The following is a 14,172-nucleotide window of genomic DNA, read 5'->3' as shown; positions in this document are numbered from 1 at the left end:
GCGTCCAACACAACCGGCGAGTTTAATCGCCAGGATCCGTGAAATTAATAAAGTCCCCGGTTCCGTTTTAATTCCCTTGACCTTGTTTCCGCTCGCTTCCTGAACGACTCCGAACAGAAGATATCTCCCGATCGGGTATTATTGTCTCCTCATCCGGAAACTTATTGCCTCTTCGTGTTCGGGTTGCTCTCTTTGAGGTAAACGCGTATTATATACCCCGTTCGCGATTGGTCGCCGGGGCTTCGAGCCCCACAAATACCCGCGGTGATTTATACAGAAAGATTGATATCGACGTACCTACACCCCCACACGGTACAAGTCCCCGGACGCGGTTATTCCAACGGGAATATTAATCCCGGCGCGGCAGCCGTCCGCTGACGTACGAGCGTAGGCTTTCTGACCGGATCGCAGCAAGAGGAGCCGGTATTACGATCTAGCGAAATTTTTAAAAACAATTAAATATTCCACGGCCGGGGGGAGTTCTCGCGAACTAAAAACAACCGCTTTCTATTTTTCGTGCCGAGTAACTACGGGTCTTGGGGAAAATACAGTCAGTCCCATAAGTATTCGCACCCTCGTTGCTTAGAAGAGAAATCTGTTGAAATCAAGGGACGCCTGTAAAATTTTGCAATAAACTTTTTATTACGAATGGACACATGTATAAAGTTTATTTATAGCAAATTATAAGAAAATTGATTAACTAATAACGAAAATATATTGATTTTACACCTCGTAGTACGTAATAACAAAAGTATTCGTACCAGTGTAGATTTTTGTTATAATTTGGCATAAATAAACTTTATACATGTGTTCATTTATAATAAAAAGTTTATTGCAAAATTTTACACGCGTCCCTTGATCTCAACAGATTTTTCTTATGAGGAACGAGGGTACGAATACTTATGGGAGTGACTGTAGCTTCATCGAACACCGTCCGGTATTGTTTTAATTCGACGTGCGCGCCGAGAAATCGAGAACTTTTCCCGAGCGAACGCAGGACTTTGTTGCCGCCATCGTTCATTCCGTCACGCGAACGCTCGCTGCTGTACTCCCTGGAGGAATTGTTTTAAACTTATCCACCTACAGCTCTCCTACTTTCGTGTCTATTATTATTGAAACTTCGGGGAACGACGGTGCTTACCTGATTCTGCTTTATTTACCTCGCCGGATGAAACGAGGCGGAGTTGCCACGGTTTTGTAAAAATTCCGAGAGGTTGAATTTACTTGGACTTTCAGGAACTATACTTTAATTGACTATGTACGATGTTATATTTAGAGAGAAATTTGTTTACTGATAATTAAAGTTAGTTTATATGTTAATTGCAGAATAAAAATTGTCGATCTGGTTATTTGATGGCTGTGATATGGTTGGTGTTGGACTTTATAGGGTATTTAATTTATTATTATTGTTTTTAGAGATGTTCAGTTCGTGGCATTTGTTTCAGAATGTTAATAGTTTAAAGACCGATTTTTATAACATTTTTATCAGCAGAGGCATATCTTAAATTTTCGATTTAGGCTCTGATAGAAAAGCTAAAAAATGAAATTTTTAAAAATTTATTTCGTCGTTCCAAATAATATTAAAATTTTAGCAAAGTAGCTCAATCATCATCTAGTACATTAAACCCTCTATCATATAAAAGAAAATTTATTTATTTTATTTTATTATACACATCACTTAATACAATCTAAAAAGTTACTACCAGCCTAGTAAAACTTACTAAAGTTGCTATTAATATTAATCATTAAATTTTCCAAACATACAAGGCCAATTAGCTTGAACATTTAAATAAACCAAATTAAATCAATTTTGAAACCCATTAGCTCAAACTCAGTTCCAACAAATAATTGCATAATAAAAAATGACCACAACAATAATCTATAAAAATCTACAATTACGCGCCAGTTCTATTTAATTATTACTCTCAAATCCCTCAAGGATGCTCTTTTTCATTCATCAAAATATTTTCAGAACAGTCATATAGAAAATACATTTGCTGGAAAGACAATGAGACATGTCACGCGGTAGTCGTCCACGTGTTGATCGATCTACGTCCGCACGTAACCGGGGTTGACATTCCGTTAAAGGACCCGACCGAACTCATTAGCCAGCCTAATAGAACTGCGTTTCGTGACGCACAGAGAGAGAGAGCGAGAGAAAGAGAGAGAGAGAGAGGCGGGCGGATTCTTTTACGCGAAGTTGCAGCAACGCTGCGTGGGAGTCGCTCTGCTACAGCACTATATACCGAACGCGGGACAGGGTTACCGGTATAATTGCGATCGATCCCTTTCGCTGGTGTCGCGCTCATCGGATTACTTCCCGGAAAATTAACTTTCCGAGTTATTATCGGAAGTCGAACTTCCGGGAGCCGTCCGCGACGCGTCCGCGCGGTCTCCGTTCAGAAGCGGTTCCCCGTTTAAGGAACGAGTTCGACGATTAAGCACGGCAAATTACGCTACCCCCTGGTTCCGATACATTAGCCAGTCGAACGACTTGTCCAATTGCCAAATCGTTCAGAAACTGCGCTTTTTATCTATCGTCGGTTTGACGACTTGAAAGCCCTCCAACGATTTTTACCCTTCGCTGAATTCGAAAATTTAGATCCCGAAAATGTTTCACGCAGAAGACTCTTCGGTAATTAATGTAATTGCTCGGTGGATCGATGTTCTTGAAATTGGTTGGGTTAAATGCTGGTTTTCGTATTTATGACGAAGGAATTTTATTTCGGATTTATTTTGTTTCATAAGGAGTTTCGTTTTGTTCTAAGAATATCGAAGGATTAAAGGTATTGCAATAGCTGTGACATTTTTTTAATTTGCTGTAAAATAATTTTCCTAATTGTAAGACGAAGCTTGCAGCACTTATGAATATTTGTTAAAATTCTTCGAAATATCTATAAAATCTAAGCTTATCCCTTCAGCTTCAATGAAATATAATTATAAATTATAGATAACTAACTGTAAGATTAAAAATTTTCCAAGCTGTCAAACAGAATATAGAACACTTATAAACAAAATATACAAATTCATAAACAGAGAGACAGTGTTAAAATCCAGATGTCAAAGACATCACACTACCCCTAAACAACCCCCAATTGGTCATCACCATAAAATCACTCTCCTCTATTATCAACTGCACAAAAATAAGAAATAATTAACAATAATAGCTTTTTAACTCTAAACAACTCCGTTCAAGATTATACCGAAGAAAGCTGAACTCGATGGAGTGTCGAAACCAAGGGTACGTCATAGACGGCTACCCAAAGACACTGGACCAGGCGAAGAAGCTGTTCGGTAAAAGTCAATCGGACGAGCAAGTAGACGAAGAAGAAGAAGAGGATTTCGACGAGGAAGCAGCCGACGCGTTCGGCCATTACACGATCATGCCGGAGCTAGTCGTCTCACTGGAAGCGAGCGACGATTTCTTGAAGGAGCGAATTATTCAGCGACCAGAATGGGAGATCCAGGGCACTCATTACACGGAGAAGCACATGATGCGTCGCTTAAAAGAGTACAGGTAAAACGGAACGAAACCCCGACAGGTATTTTGCTGGCAACTAAGTAATTGCGGATTTAAAATAAGAAAAGAAATTCAACTCTTTGCTTAAAAATATCAGTTTATTCAATTAGACAAATCAATGTTGACACTGCCTTTTTTTCAAGGTTTTAGTTTAATATACTGTATATAACATAAAAATCGTGCTCGCGATGCTTGCTATTTTGGAAATAATGTAATAAAATATGTCTGAAACGCGGGGCTTGACCTTCCATGTTCAAACTGTAATAAAAACGAAACTAAATAATTAATCGGTGCGATTTTCTTACTAAATTAAAGGTAGAAGTCCAAACAGCAAAAAAACATTATAGATCGGGTGCTTTGATCCTGTCTTTTTGGAAGTAATACAATAAAATATGTCTAAAATGCGCTTCTTGTCTTTCTATATTCAAAACAGTGATAAATAGTAAATCGTAATAATAGTAATCGAAACTAAAGAACTAATCGATACAATTTTCTTACTAAATTGAAGATGAAAGTCCGTACAGTAAGAAAACGATATAACTTAATTACTTTGAACACGTTGATAAGACAAAAGAATTGTACTGAGACTATATATTAACAAAATCCGCAAACATTTAATTGCCAACCCAATACATTGTTCTTGCCGGTTTCGGTAACCGACGGACTTTCTCATTTGTCGCCGACAGAAATAGTAAAAAGAAACAGTGTTAATGGAACGGTAATTAAATTCCAGCAAGCGCGCATAGAGCACCTTGTTCACCTTTTATTTCAATGGCGAGACAACCGACGAGCTTAATTAACAAAAGTTCTCGGATAATAGAGTAATTCGCCGGATTTTAATAGCTCGACGGAGAAACTCGGTAACGGAGAGAGAATTTATATAACCAGTTTGTTTCGCTTGTTTTTTTAAATAGAACGGGTTAGGGTGTGCTGCTGGGGGCGTCATCAATGGCGTGTGTAACTCGTTTTCGGACAAAGGACACGCGCGTCGATGATTACGATGTCGCGGGCTGATATCGTTTCGTTCGTTTGGTAAAGAATATGCGGGTGTAGTATGAATGGACGAATCTGATATTGTTGATATTTTAATAATTTCAATGAAACGGAAACGTTGCGGTGATTATTATGAATTTTCCGTCGCGTGTTATGCTGGTTGGAATTAATTTTCTTTGGACGAACAGTGACACATAACAAGGTTAATTAGGGACGATAAAATTTATTAACTGTTTTTTAAAGTTTAAGTTTTTATAAATACAAAAATAAATGAATAAATAGGTAAATGAATAAAGAAATGATATTCGTAAATATCGCTTTATTTGTCGATAATTATTGCCAATTTATTCTCTATTGAAAGCAACGAGTCCCTTTCATATATGAATACAAAAATAAATGAATAAATAACTAAATAAATAACTAAATAAATAGATAAATAGCTAAATAAATAGATAAATAGCTAAATAAATAGATAAATAGCTAAATAAATAGATTCGTCCATTAGCTATTTCGCTATAGTCCCACGCAACGACTCCATCCTTTTCGCGCACGTTTCTCCGCGTCCATCATCGCGGAAACCGCGCGTTCCAATAGACCGCGATCCATCGCATACACACGATTTCTGTGCGCACACTATTTTGTAATAATAAAGCAGGCGCGCATTACTACCGGAAACAGCGGAATTCAACGCTTTCTGGCTACGAACCGATGAGGTTGGAAACATTATTCGCGACGGCGTTCCTCATCGCGCGCACTCTCTGTGTGTGTTCCGTAATATTTCTGCGCGCGCGCTCGCGTTGCGAGAGGGAAATTACCACGGCCCGCGGGCAAATATTTCCGAATAACGTAATAATTGACGCCCGGCAGAGAAACGTTATTAAATCGGGAAACATGTGCGGTGACATTTTAAAAGCGTCCGAGAGAGGGGGGGGGGGTTTCGAACCGTGACCGCCGCGATAAATCTATTATTTTTAAGAATTTAGTTTGCCCGCCGATATTTTGCTCCCGGCGCACGGTGACCTCTTTTTACCAATGCGATTTCACCGATTCGATTAAACATTCGTTCTGCCCGTTTTGCCGATGCGACGACTACGCTTGTTACCGAATCGGGAAGCGTGTGGAACGATGGAAACCGCGTGCTTGGAATATTACGATTTTAGAGGACAATGAATCGATTTATTAAACTTTACTTTATACATATATATAATATTGAAACGAATAAAGCGATGTATTTGTACGAAATGAGATTAACAGATGAAATAAACGGCGAGTAAAATGGAAAATGGATTAACGTAAAGGTAACGTGGTAAATAAAATAGAGAGATATTATATAACATATTTCTCTATATAATATAATAGAGATATAATATATGAAATAGATCGGTAAGGATTTATGAACCGATCTAACGATTTAACCCCTTGCACTCGAAGCCATTTTAACTCTAATTCTAAAATAATTTTTCTAACACATAGCATTTCCATTTTATACGACAAAATGTATTTTATATGAAAATGAATCTTGTAACTCATGCAACAACAGCTATACTTTTAATAATTTTTGAAATCTAATTTCTCATAATATACGAATTATTTTTACTTATTTCTTATCATAATTACAATATTTTACTTATTTACTAATTTTTACTTATTTATTAATTTTTACTTACTTATTAATTTTTACTTATTCATTAATTTTTACTTATTTATTAATTTTTACTTATTTATTAATTTTTACTTACTTATCAATTTTTACTATTATTGGAACGTGCTCTAACAATTTTAGTGGTGCCTCAGAGTCGCCACTCGATTGCAAAGGGTTAAAGAGCGGCTACACTTTGGCCATAGCCAGCGGCAATTTTTCTACTGTTATATAACTGTTTCGTCCGTGTAAATTTACTTCCCTTGGAATTATTATTCGCCGCTGATCGATTGCAGGAGTAGGAACACGGACGACAATACGCCTCTGCAATTTTTCGACGAAATTGAAATTCACCCGCTGATCATCCCCATAGAGGACGACGTGTGCCCCGACATGTTCCCGACGATCTATCAGTGTCTGGAGAAGCTTGGCCCGCCGTCGGACTACGGTGAGCAGAGACTTGCCGTTCGATTTCGTCGGTTCCGCCATTTGTCACACACGCCACCGAGGCGAATAACCGCTCCGACAAATTGATCGACCAGGAAAACTATAGTCGCGCGAGATGAACCGCGAAGCGGTATAGTATAGTGAGGGGTGCGAGAGACAAGAACTGTCTGGTGTTATTAAGGAAAATATTAAGGACAAATAAATGCTAATCGACGTAAAAGGAATTGTAGTGCAAAGGGTTAATTTCTACGTTTAAGACCATTAGGGCCAAGGGTTAAGGGCCACGACGTGCTCTTCGATCCTTCTTTTCTTATTCATTGTCACTGTATTATTTTGTCTTTTTTATTTCTTTGTTCACAAAGAAATTAGATAGATCTTTAATCACACATATGTGATTATTTAATTTAAACATTTTCGTATCTTTAACCCCTTGCACGACGACTCCTTTCACGTTGCGCCTTTTAGCATTTATTTTGCCTTTAATATTTTCCTTAATGAAAGCAGATAATTCTTATTTTATTATAATATCTTTATTTACTTAATTTCCTAGACTTCGATAACAAGAACTAAATTTGATTTCGATTTAGAAGAAACGAATGCTATTTATATTAAGCAGATGTCATGAAATTTTTATCATGAAAATTTTATTTTTATCGCGAGTCTGGCTCGTTATTATAGTCCAAAGGGTTGAATGAATATATAAGTTTATTTTAAAAGAAAACTCCGACGTTATGCGATTAGGAGTAACCGCGGAGAAGGCGAGGAAACTGCGAGAGACGGCGCGAGCGGAAGCGGAGGCATCCGAATTCGCCGCGAAGCAACAGGCGGAGAGAGAAATGGCGGAGCGCAAGAGGCAACGGGAGAATAAAATGGTCGAATGGGTAAGAGCGCTCTTCCCTCGAATTAAAAATGCAAGCGCGGTCTCCGCTTGGAAAACTGGAAAGCAGACGGGAGAATTCAGCTTGGTACAATGTGACGTGTAAAGTAGTCGACGGATCGAAACGTGGGCGGTGCTTGATCAACAGGTCATCGAGAGTCTTGGAAATATTCGAGCCGTGTGAAAATGCTGGAAATCAATTTTATCACTGTTTTATATTTTTTGTAGATACTGTGGCCTTTATTTTTTTGTAAATACTCTGGTTTTTATTTTTTTGTAGATACTGTGGTTATTAATTTTTTGTAGCTACTGTGGTTTTTATTTTTTCTAGATACTGTGATTTTTATTTTTTAGTAATATTTAATCCCTTGCCAGTTTTGCAGATTTAATAAGTTATGTTGAGGTTATGATCTATATAATATTTAAACCCTAGCCAGTCCCGAGAATTTAATATGTTATATTATACCTATCAAATTCCACCCACTAATTAAACACCTATAAATTACTATATAACCTATTAAACTCGCCAGTCCTGTGAATTTAATAGGTTATGTTATTCTAGTGTAATAGAATAATTTCGTCCACTGTATAAACAGCGCCCGACTTTCAATATTTTTAATAACTATCTCAACTTAACCAAAAGATCAATAATGCTTTCTTCAATCTCCCGCAACTTCCCTGAAAAATTATTATAAGCAGCTGGTACGATTCGCGACCGTCGCGCAACATTACTAAAAAGAACGCGGCGCGTGCGAAAGTTTCGTACTGTCGCGAAGTCCCATGCATCAGCGAAACATCAACTTCTGCGGCGCGGGCCAGAAACGAAACTCCATGATTGATGCACGGAACGTTGCCACACACACAAACACAAACACACACACCGTGTCGCGTTTCGCCACGTGGCAACTTTCCACTGTCGCGGCGTTACTTTTAAACACGCCGAAGAGCGGCTGAATCCTTAAACGGCGGCGACCTCTCCCCTGCCCCCAATAAATCATGATCATTTGTCCCATAAAAAAAAAATACGAAGGCTCGTAACTGTCGCGCCTCCGCAATTCATTGGCCTAACTCTCCGATTTATTAGCAGTTCGCAGATGGTACCCCGGTAACTTTACAACTTCATAATGTAATTTATACCGAGAGGAGATAAGGGCGGCGGCGCGCGCGCTCGCTCGCGCTCAGGGTGTGTCAAATCGGGTGTCGCGCGAGTTGTTTGCTCCGGCAGGATCAGCTCCTGACGCCTCCCGTTTCGCCCGAGCCCTCTATATTTATATCCTTATACCGTCCTTTTTTTCCACGGAGTATTTTGTTTCCCCTCGCATTTCATTTTGTCGGTTCCACGGCGTTTCCGCTTGTCCCGTCCATTTTACTTTAATCAATTTCATTTTATATCGCGGAGACGAGAACGAATATATTGCAGGCGCTGTTGAAGCTGTTTTAAATAATTTGCGAGCTTTTTACACGGTTTGGACGTTCCTGTATATTTATTTAGACTGTCTTTTATACTGTCTTTTGTTTCAAATTTTCTTATATAAAATTTCACAGTATTTCTGCTTGTTATTTCTATTTTCTTTTAAATTAATTTTATTTTATTTCACAGAGTATGGTAAAAATCATTGTAAGCGCTGTGAAAGCTGTTTTAAATAATTTACAAGCTTTTTACACAGTTTGGAAGTCCTGGATATTTATTTAGATTGTCTTTTATACCACCTTTTGTTTCAAATTTTGTTACATCAATTTTATATCGTTTTTACTTGTATCTATATTTTCTTTCAACCAATTCTATTTTATTTCACAAACACGCGACCGGAGATGTTATTTTAGATAATTCACTGCAAGCTTCCAATTCAATATTTCGCACGTTTTATATCTTTCCTTAGACTCTCCTTTACACAATTTTATGTTTCAAATTTTCTTACATCAATTTCGTCTCCAAAAATTGTCTTCAAAAATAACAAGAAAAAGACGGAACGCTCTGATATTCGGAAAATACGATAAAACCTTCGACCTCATTTTTTCCTTCTGCTCCTCTCTCTCTCTCTCTCCCTCTCTCTCTCTTTATCTGTCCATCTATTTACCTATCTACCTATCTATTTGTCCATCTTCTTCTCTCTGTATTTATAGAACGCACACGCTTCCATCGCGTCAATCGCCGCGGACTCCGTTGCCGGAACGCAGCGAACGATTCCGCTCGAACAAAAATTACGAAACAAAGGGGTACCATCCGCGACGTGGGCCGACGGAATCGCGTCCCATCGATCCCTCATATCGTCTCTCTCTTTTCATTAGCTAAGTGAATACAGATTATCGTCCCCAACCAGTCGATATTTTATAGGAACCGATTGATCGTCCGCGATTCCGTTCGTGCTGCCGTCGGCTATTTCTCCCCGCAGCCATAAACGCGATTGCACGCGGCCACCGGCGTCTCTCGAATGAAAAAAAGCTGCCGAGTTTCCAATAAATTCATATGATTCTTTCCCACGCATCGACCACGGTGCCCGCTGAAATATCGCGCGGAGCGTTTTACGGAAACGCGGTACTTTTAACCCTTTGCCGTAACATTTTCTTTACAATTATCACGATTAGAATATTTTCGATCGAAAATATATGATTATATTTTATATAATTTCATCGAGGAAAAAGGAATTTTATTCGCGATTCGCCGAAACGGCGATCGAACGGACGCTGTCGAAAGTCTTCTCGCGCGAACCCTTGTCGCGACCGTCGCTTTGCCGTAAAATCCTTGAAATAACAGGGGTTAATTCGCGCCGGTACTCCGCACGGCAGTCATTAAATTTCGAAATTCCAGGAAATTCCGTTCGGCTCATAATTCATGGCCGCGAAGTGCCGGTGAAATACGATGGACGACGCGCGAGGCAAATTCAACAGCGTTTCTAAATTCGGTGAAACGTTTTTCGCTTCGAAATTCGTATCTTTTAATCGATTTAAAAACGGCTTTTATTTACAGGGTAGTCTGCGTTTTAACCCTTTGCACTCGAGTGGTGACTCCGAGGCATTACTAAAATTGTTGCAGCGCGTTCCAAAATCATTTTTATATCATGGAAGATTGGAGGCTTTTGTCAAATGGCAAACATTTTGTCAAAAAGACAGAAGAAGTTATTTTGAAGTCAGAGAAGTTATTTTAGAATTACAGTTAAAATGGCTCCGAGTGCAAAGGGTTAAAATGCAAACGGGGAGGGCGAAGCGGTCAATGATACGTCGCGCGCGAGGGTTAACCCTTTGCACTTAAAGGCATTTCAACTGCAAATCTGAAATAACTTCTCTGGCTTCTAGTATTTATTTTTAATAATTTCATATAACAAAATTCATTCTATGCATACGAAATTAAATCTCGTCTCTCATTTAACAGTCACGCTTCCAACAATTTTTAAAATCTAAGCGACGCCTATAAAAATAATTTCGGAACATGTAACAACAATTTTACTGGACGCCGCTCGAGCGCGAAGGGTTAATTTCTTCCGAAATATTTGCCGGTCGACGTTTTATTGTTCGGCCGCGTGTCACGATCGCCTAAAATCCCGGTTTATTTATCGCGGTATCGGGCGAGCTTTTTCACGAACGATACATCAAAATGGCTCGTCCTTTTACAAGCGGAGATAACGTTTACAATTTGCGTCGCGCGATCGAAACGATCGACGCAGGTTTTTTTTTCGTCCGCGACGCGGGTGTCAGGTGTCGCGAATTTATGACACGAGTTCGCGCTCGTTCAACTTTCGAGTGGTCCGGCGCGAGCTGCTCCGGGGAATAGAATAAGAGTGGCTCGCGGGTTCCTAGAAACATCATCGCAGCTGGACGCGCATACGGGGGCCGTTTGTAATGCAAATTCGGTTTTTCTTCTGCTTCCGTTCGCAACCGGCCGTAATAAATCACGTCCAAGTTGGCTCTAGGCTTCGGGACCGGTGTCGGGTTTTATCCGCTTATTGCTTTTTACGAAACGCGACGATCACCGTGTCATATTTTGCGTGAAGTGTCTTTTAACGTTTCTCAACCGAGATTTCGTTTTTGAAAACAGTATGGCGACTACATTCGACATGGGTTAATAGATGGGTTTCTTTCACGAAAGTTACCTAAGCCGGGCCTTGTTTCTATATGTATATACGCCGTAACCGTCGTTTTAGCCTTATATAAGGCAAGAATCGGTTGTTAGCTTTAGTGACAAGTCCTCTAGCAGGGCCAGGACGAAACAGACTCCCTTTTCCTTTCCCCGTCGTCAACAAAATCATCAGACTACCTAGAGTGCCACAGTATATATTTAAATATTACAAATAATAATATTATAATATTAAAACTTTTTAAATATTTTTATGGCGACTACTTTCGATACGATTTAACAGATGCGTTCCTTTCACGAAAGCTACCTAAGACAGTCCCTGTTCCTATATATACCGCAAAAACGTCGTTTTACCCTTATCCCTGTCTAAGGCAGAGACAAAACGCTCCCCCCTTTCCTTCTCCACGCCAATAAATTCACTACACTTCTCAGAGCACCACAATAGCCTTGTTGGGACGTCACAGTGTCACAGCTTTTAGCCAAAAATTTTTCTTTTTTATTTTTTGACAAGTACATCTGCAATCTGTTAAAAAATAACAATAAGCAAGAGCAAAAATTCTAAGCTGAAAAATACCTGGCCAGGTACATCCATGTCATAAAGAATATTAATATTAGTTCATACTATATTATTATATACTATATTATATAGTATAATCTAGTATATTGTACTATACCATACTATATCGTATTATACTAAGCACTAGCAAACGTTAAACGCATCGCACGTGGCACACGTTTAATTACCGAACAAAGAGAAGATCGCGGTGGCAACGTTCTCTCCGCGAGACAATATTTAATCTAGCGTTTGCAACAACGGTGTACGCGCCGTTATCGGGGAAAAAGGAATTTACGAGGCGATTCATCGCGCGGAAATATTAATTCTCCGGGAGAGAACCGTTTCACTTTGGCCTATTTTATCGTCTCTTTAATAGTTGTCGAGAGGCTGCACACCGTAATTCAGACCGTATACTTTTATTAAACCTGTATATTGCTTCGAGACAACCTTATATCATGGCGCTAGTTTTTCCATCGATCGCGTCTCGTAACGAACAATTATTATTGTATACGCTATTCCGATAAACGCGCCGTTGAACATGATCGATGATACGAAGCGTTTACGAGCAGTATATATCATGTCGTATTTCTCGCTGCTGACATTGTATAATTTTCGCAGACTTCATGGAGCGATCAGTAAACGTCTTGGAGACGTCCATTTCACGTCTGATCGTGGTCTGGAATTTTATTGCGTTGAAAGGAGCGTTTTCATTTGTTGGACGTTCCTGGGATGTTTTTAGGACGTTTACAGGACTTGTAGGATGTTTTTAAGGCTTTATGGGACTTTGTAAGACGTTTGTAGGACGTTCGTAGGACGTTTCTAAGACTTTATAGGATGTTTCTAGAGCTTTATAGGACTTTATAGGTTGTTTCTAGGGTTTTATAGAACTCTATAGGGCCTTATAAGTTTCTAGGATTTTATAAGACGTTTCTAAGACGTTTCTAGGATGTTCATAGATCACATGAGTCATCTCAACCCTCTTAGTCCCAAAGAACGATACATCATTGTTATGATACTCTCGAAAAAATATTTTCGTAATATTTTTACTAACAACTTAATTTCTTATTTTTCCTCCCTTTCTAAATTTAATAATTATCAGATTTTACAAAATTCTTGCAATTCCTTTGCGAAATTTTATCAAATTGTATCAAATGAATTTTGTACATTTTCCTCGCGTATACATCACTCTTTTGTTCGGGTTAAAAGCGTCTCGAATATCGCGCACTAGACGTCTTTAAGACGTCTTAAATACGTCTTGAATGTCGTGCACCAGACCTCTTAGATCTTAGGTCTTAGAAGACGTCTTAAAGACATCCTTGCGTTACCTGGGCGTGTTTGCGGATCTCTTAGAAAGGAACTGCTGCAAGATATTAAAATATTTCCCATTGTGTTCGTCTCTCAATAAGACGCAATTTGCGAGGCACAGATTCGTAATTTTAGACAACAATCGTTTCGTAATTCCACGTAATAAACGCCCCGAATGAAAATCAGGGTTTGCCCAGAAATACTTGGCCTCGCACTATCAATATTAGCTATTGGAAAACGTCAATCATCGGATTCCTATTACGAAGTACGACTATTGGGTACATCTATTCCGTCTCGCACAATACTGGCACGGACGATATTCGATAAAGCATAACATGCATTACTTGCATCATTTCATCGCATAATTTCCGTCTAATTATAGAGTTTAATAACGGGCACGTAACATCCTCTTGTTTCGTGCTTTGTTCGAATATTTTTCTACGATACATTGTTCGCCGTTTATTTCAATTTATCTCTCTCTCTCTCTTTCTCTCTCTCTCTCTCTCTGTATTTTAATATTCTTTTGCGTTATGTTTTTCTTTGTGCCCGTCGACGTTTGTTTCGACGCTCCTTTGTGACGGGGCTTTTTCTTTGTTATCGTCCAGACTGAACATTGGTTTTGCTTAAAAATGCAACAAAAAAGCGCGAGCGGAGCAATCACTCAATCGGTTGTTAATACCGGGTGGTACGAGCGGTTAGTCCATAACCTGTGACTTTTGAAATATGCATCGGGCTATGAATTTTTTAATACGAGAGTTGCGTC

General features: G+C 39.0%; 2 protein-coding genes across 3 annotated transcripts in view; one reads left to right on the top strand and one right to left on the bottom strand.

Moving 5' to 3' along the window:
• The window catches only part of LOC144478319 (synaptotagmin-10), an 84,423-nt gene that overhangs the window by 42,351 nt on the left and 27,900 nt on the right, over window positions 1-14,172 (bottom strand). The gene's annotated exons all lie outside the window — the stretch shown is intronic.
• The window catches only part of LOC144478363 (adenylate kinase 7), a 31,864-nt gene that overhangs the window by 2,569 nt on the left and 15,123 nt on the right, over window positions 1-14,172 (top strand). The window contains exons 2-4 of the mRNA XM_078196179.1: window positions 3,197-3,517; window positions 6,449-6,600; window positions 7,341-7,480. Of these exons, the coding sequence (XP_078052305.1) occupies window positions 3,197-3,517; window positions 6,449-6,600; window positions 7,341-7,480 (613 nt within the window). The remainder of the gene's footprint in view (window positions 1-3,196; window positions 3,518-6,448; window positions 6,601-7,340; window positions 7,481-14,172) is intronic.

Source organism: Augochlora pura, chromosome 2 (assembly GCF_028453695.1).
Source record: "Augochlora pura isolate Apur16 chromosome 2, APUR_v2.2.1, whole genome shotgun sequence".
In the NCBI taxonomy this organism is placed as follows: Eukaryota; Metazoa; Arthropoda; class Insecta; order Hymenoptera; family Halictidae; genus Augochlora; species Augochlora pura.
The sequence above is the reverse complement of the archived record's forward strand: the minus strand, read 5'-3'. Positions and strand labels throughout refer to the sequence as shown.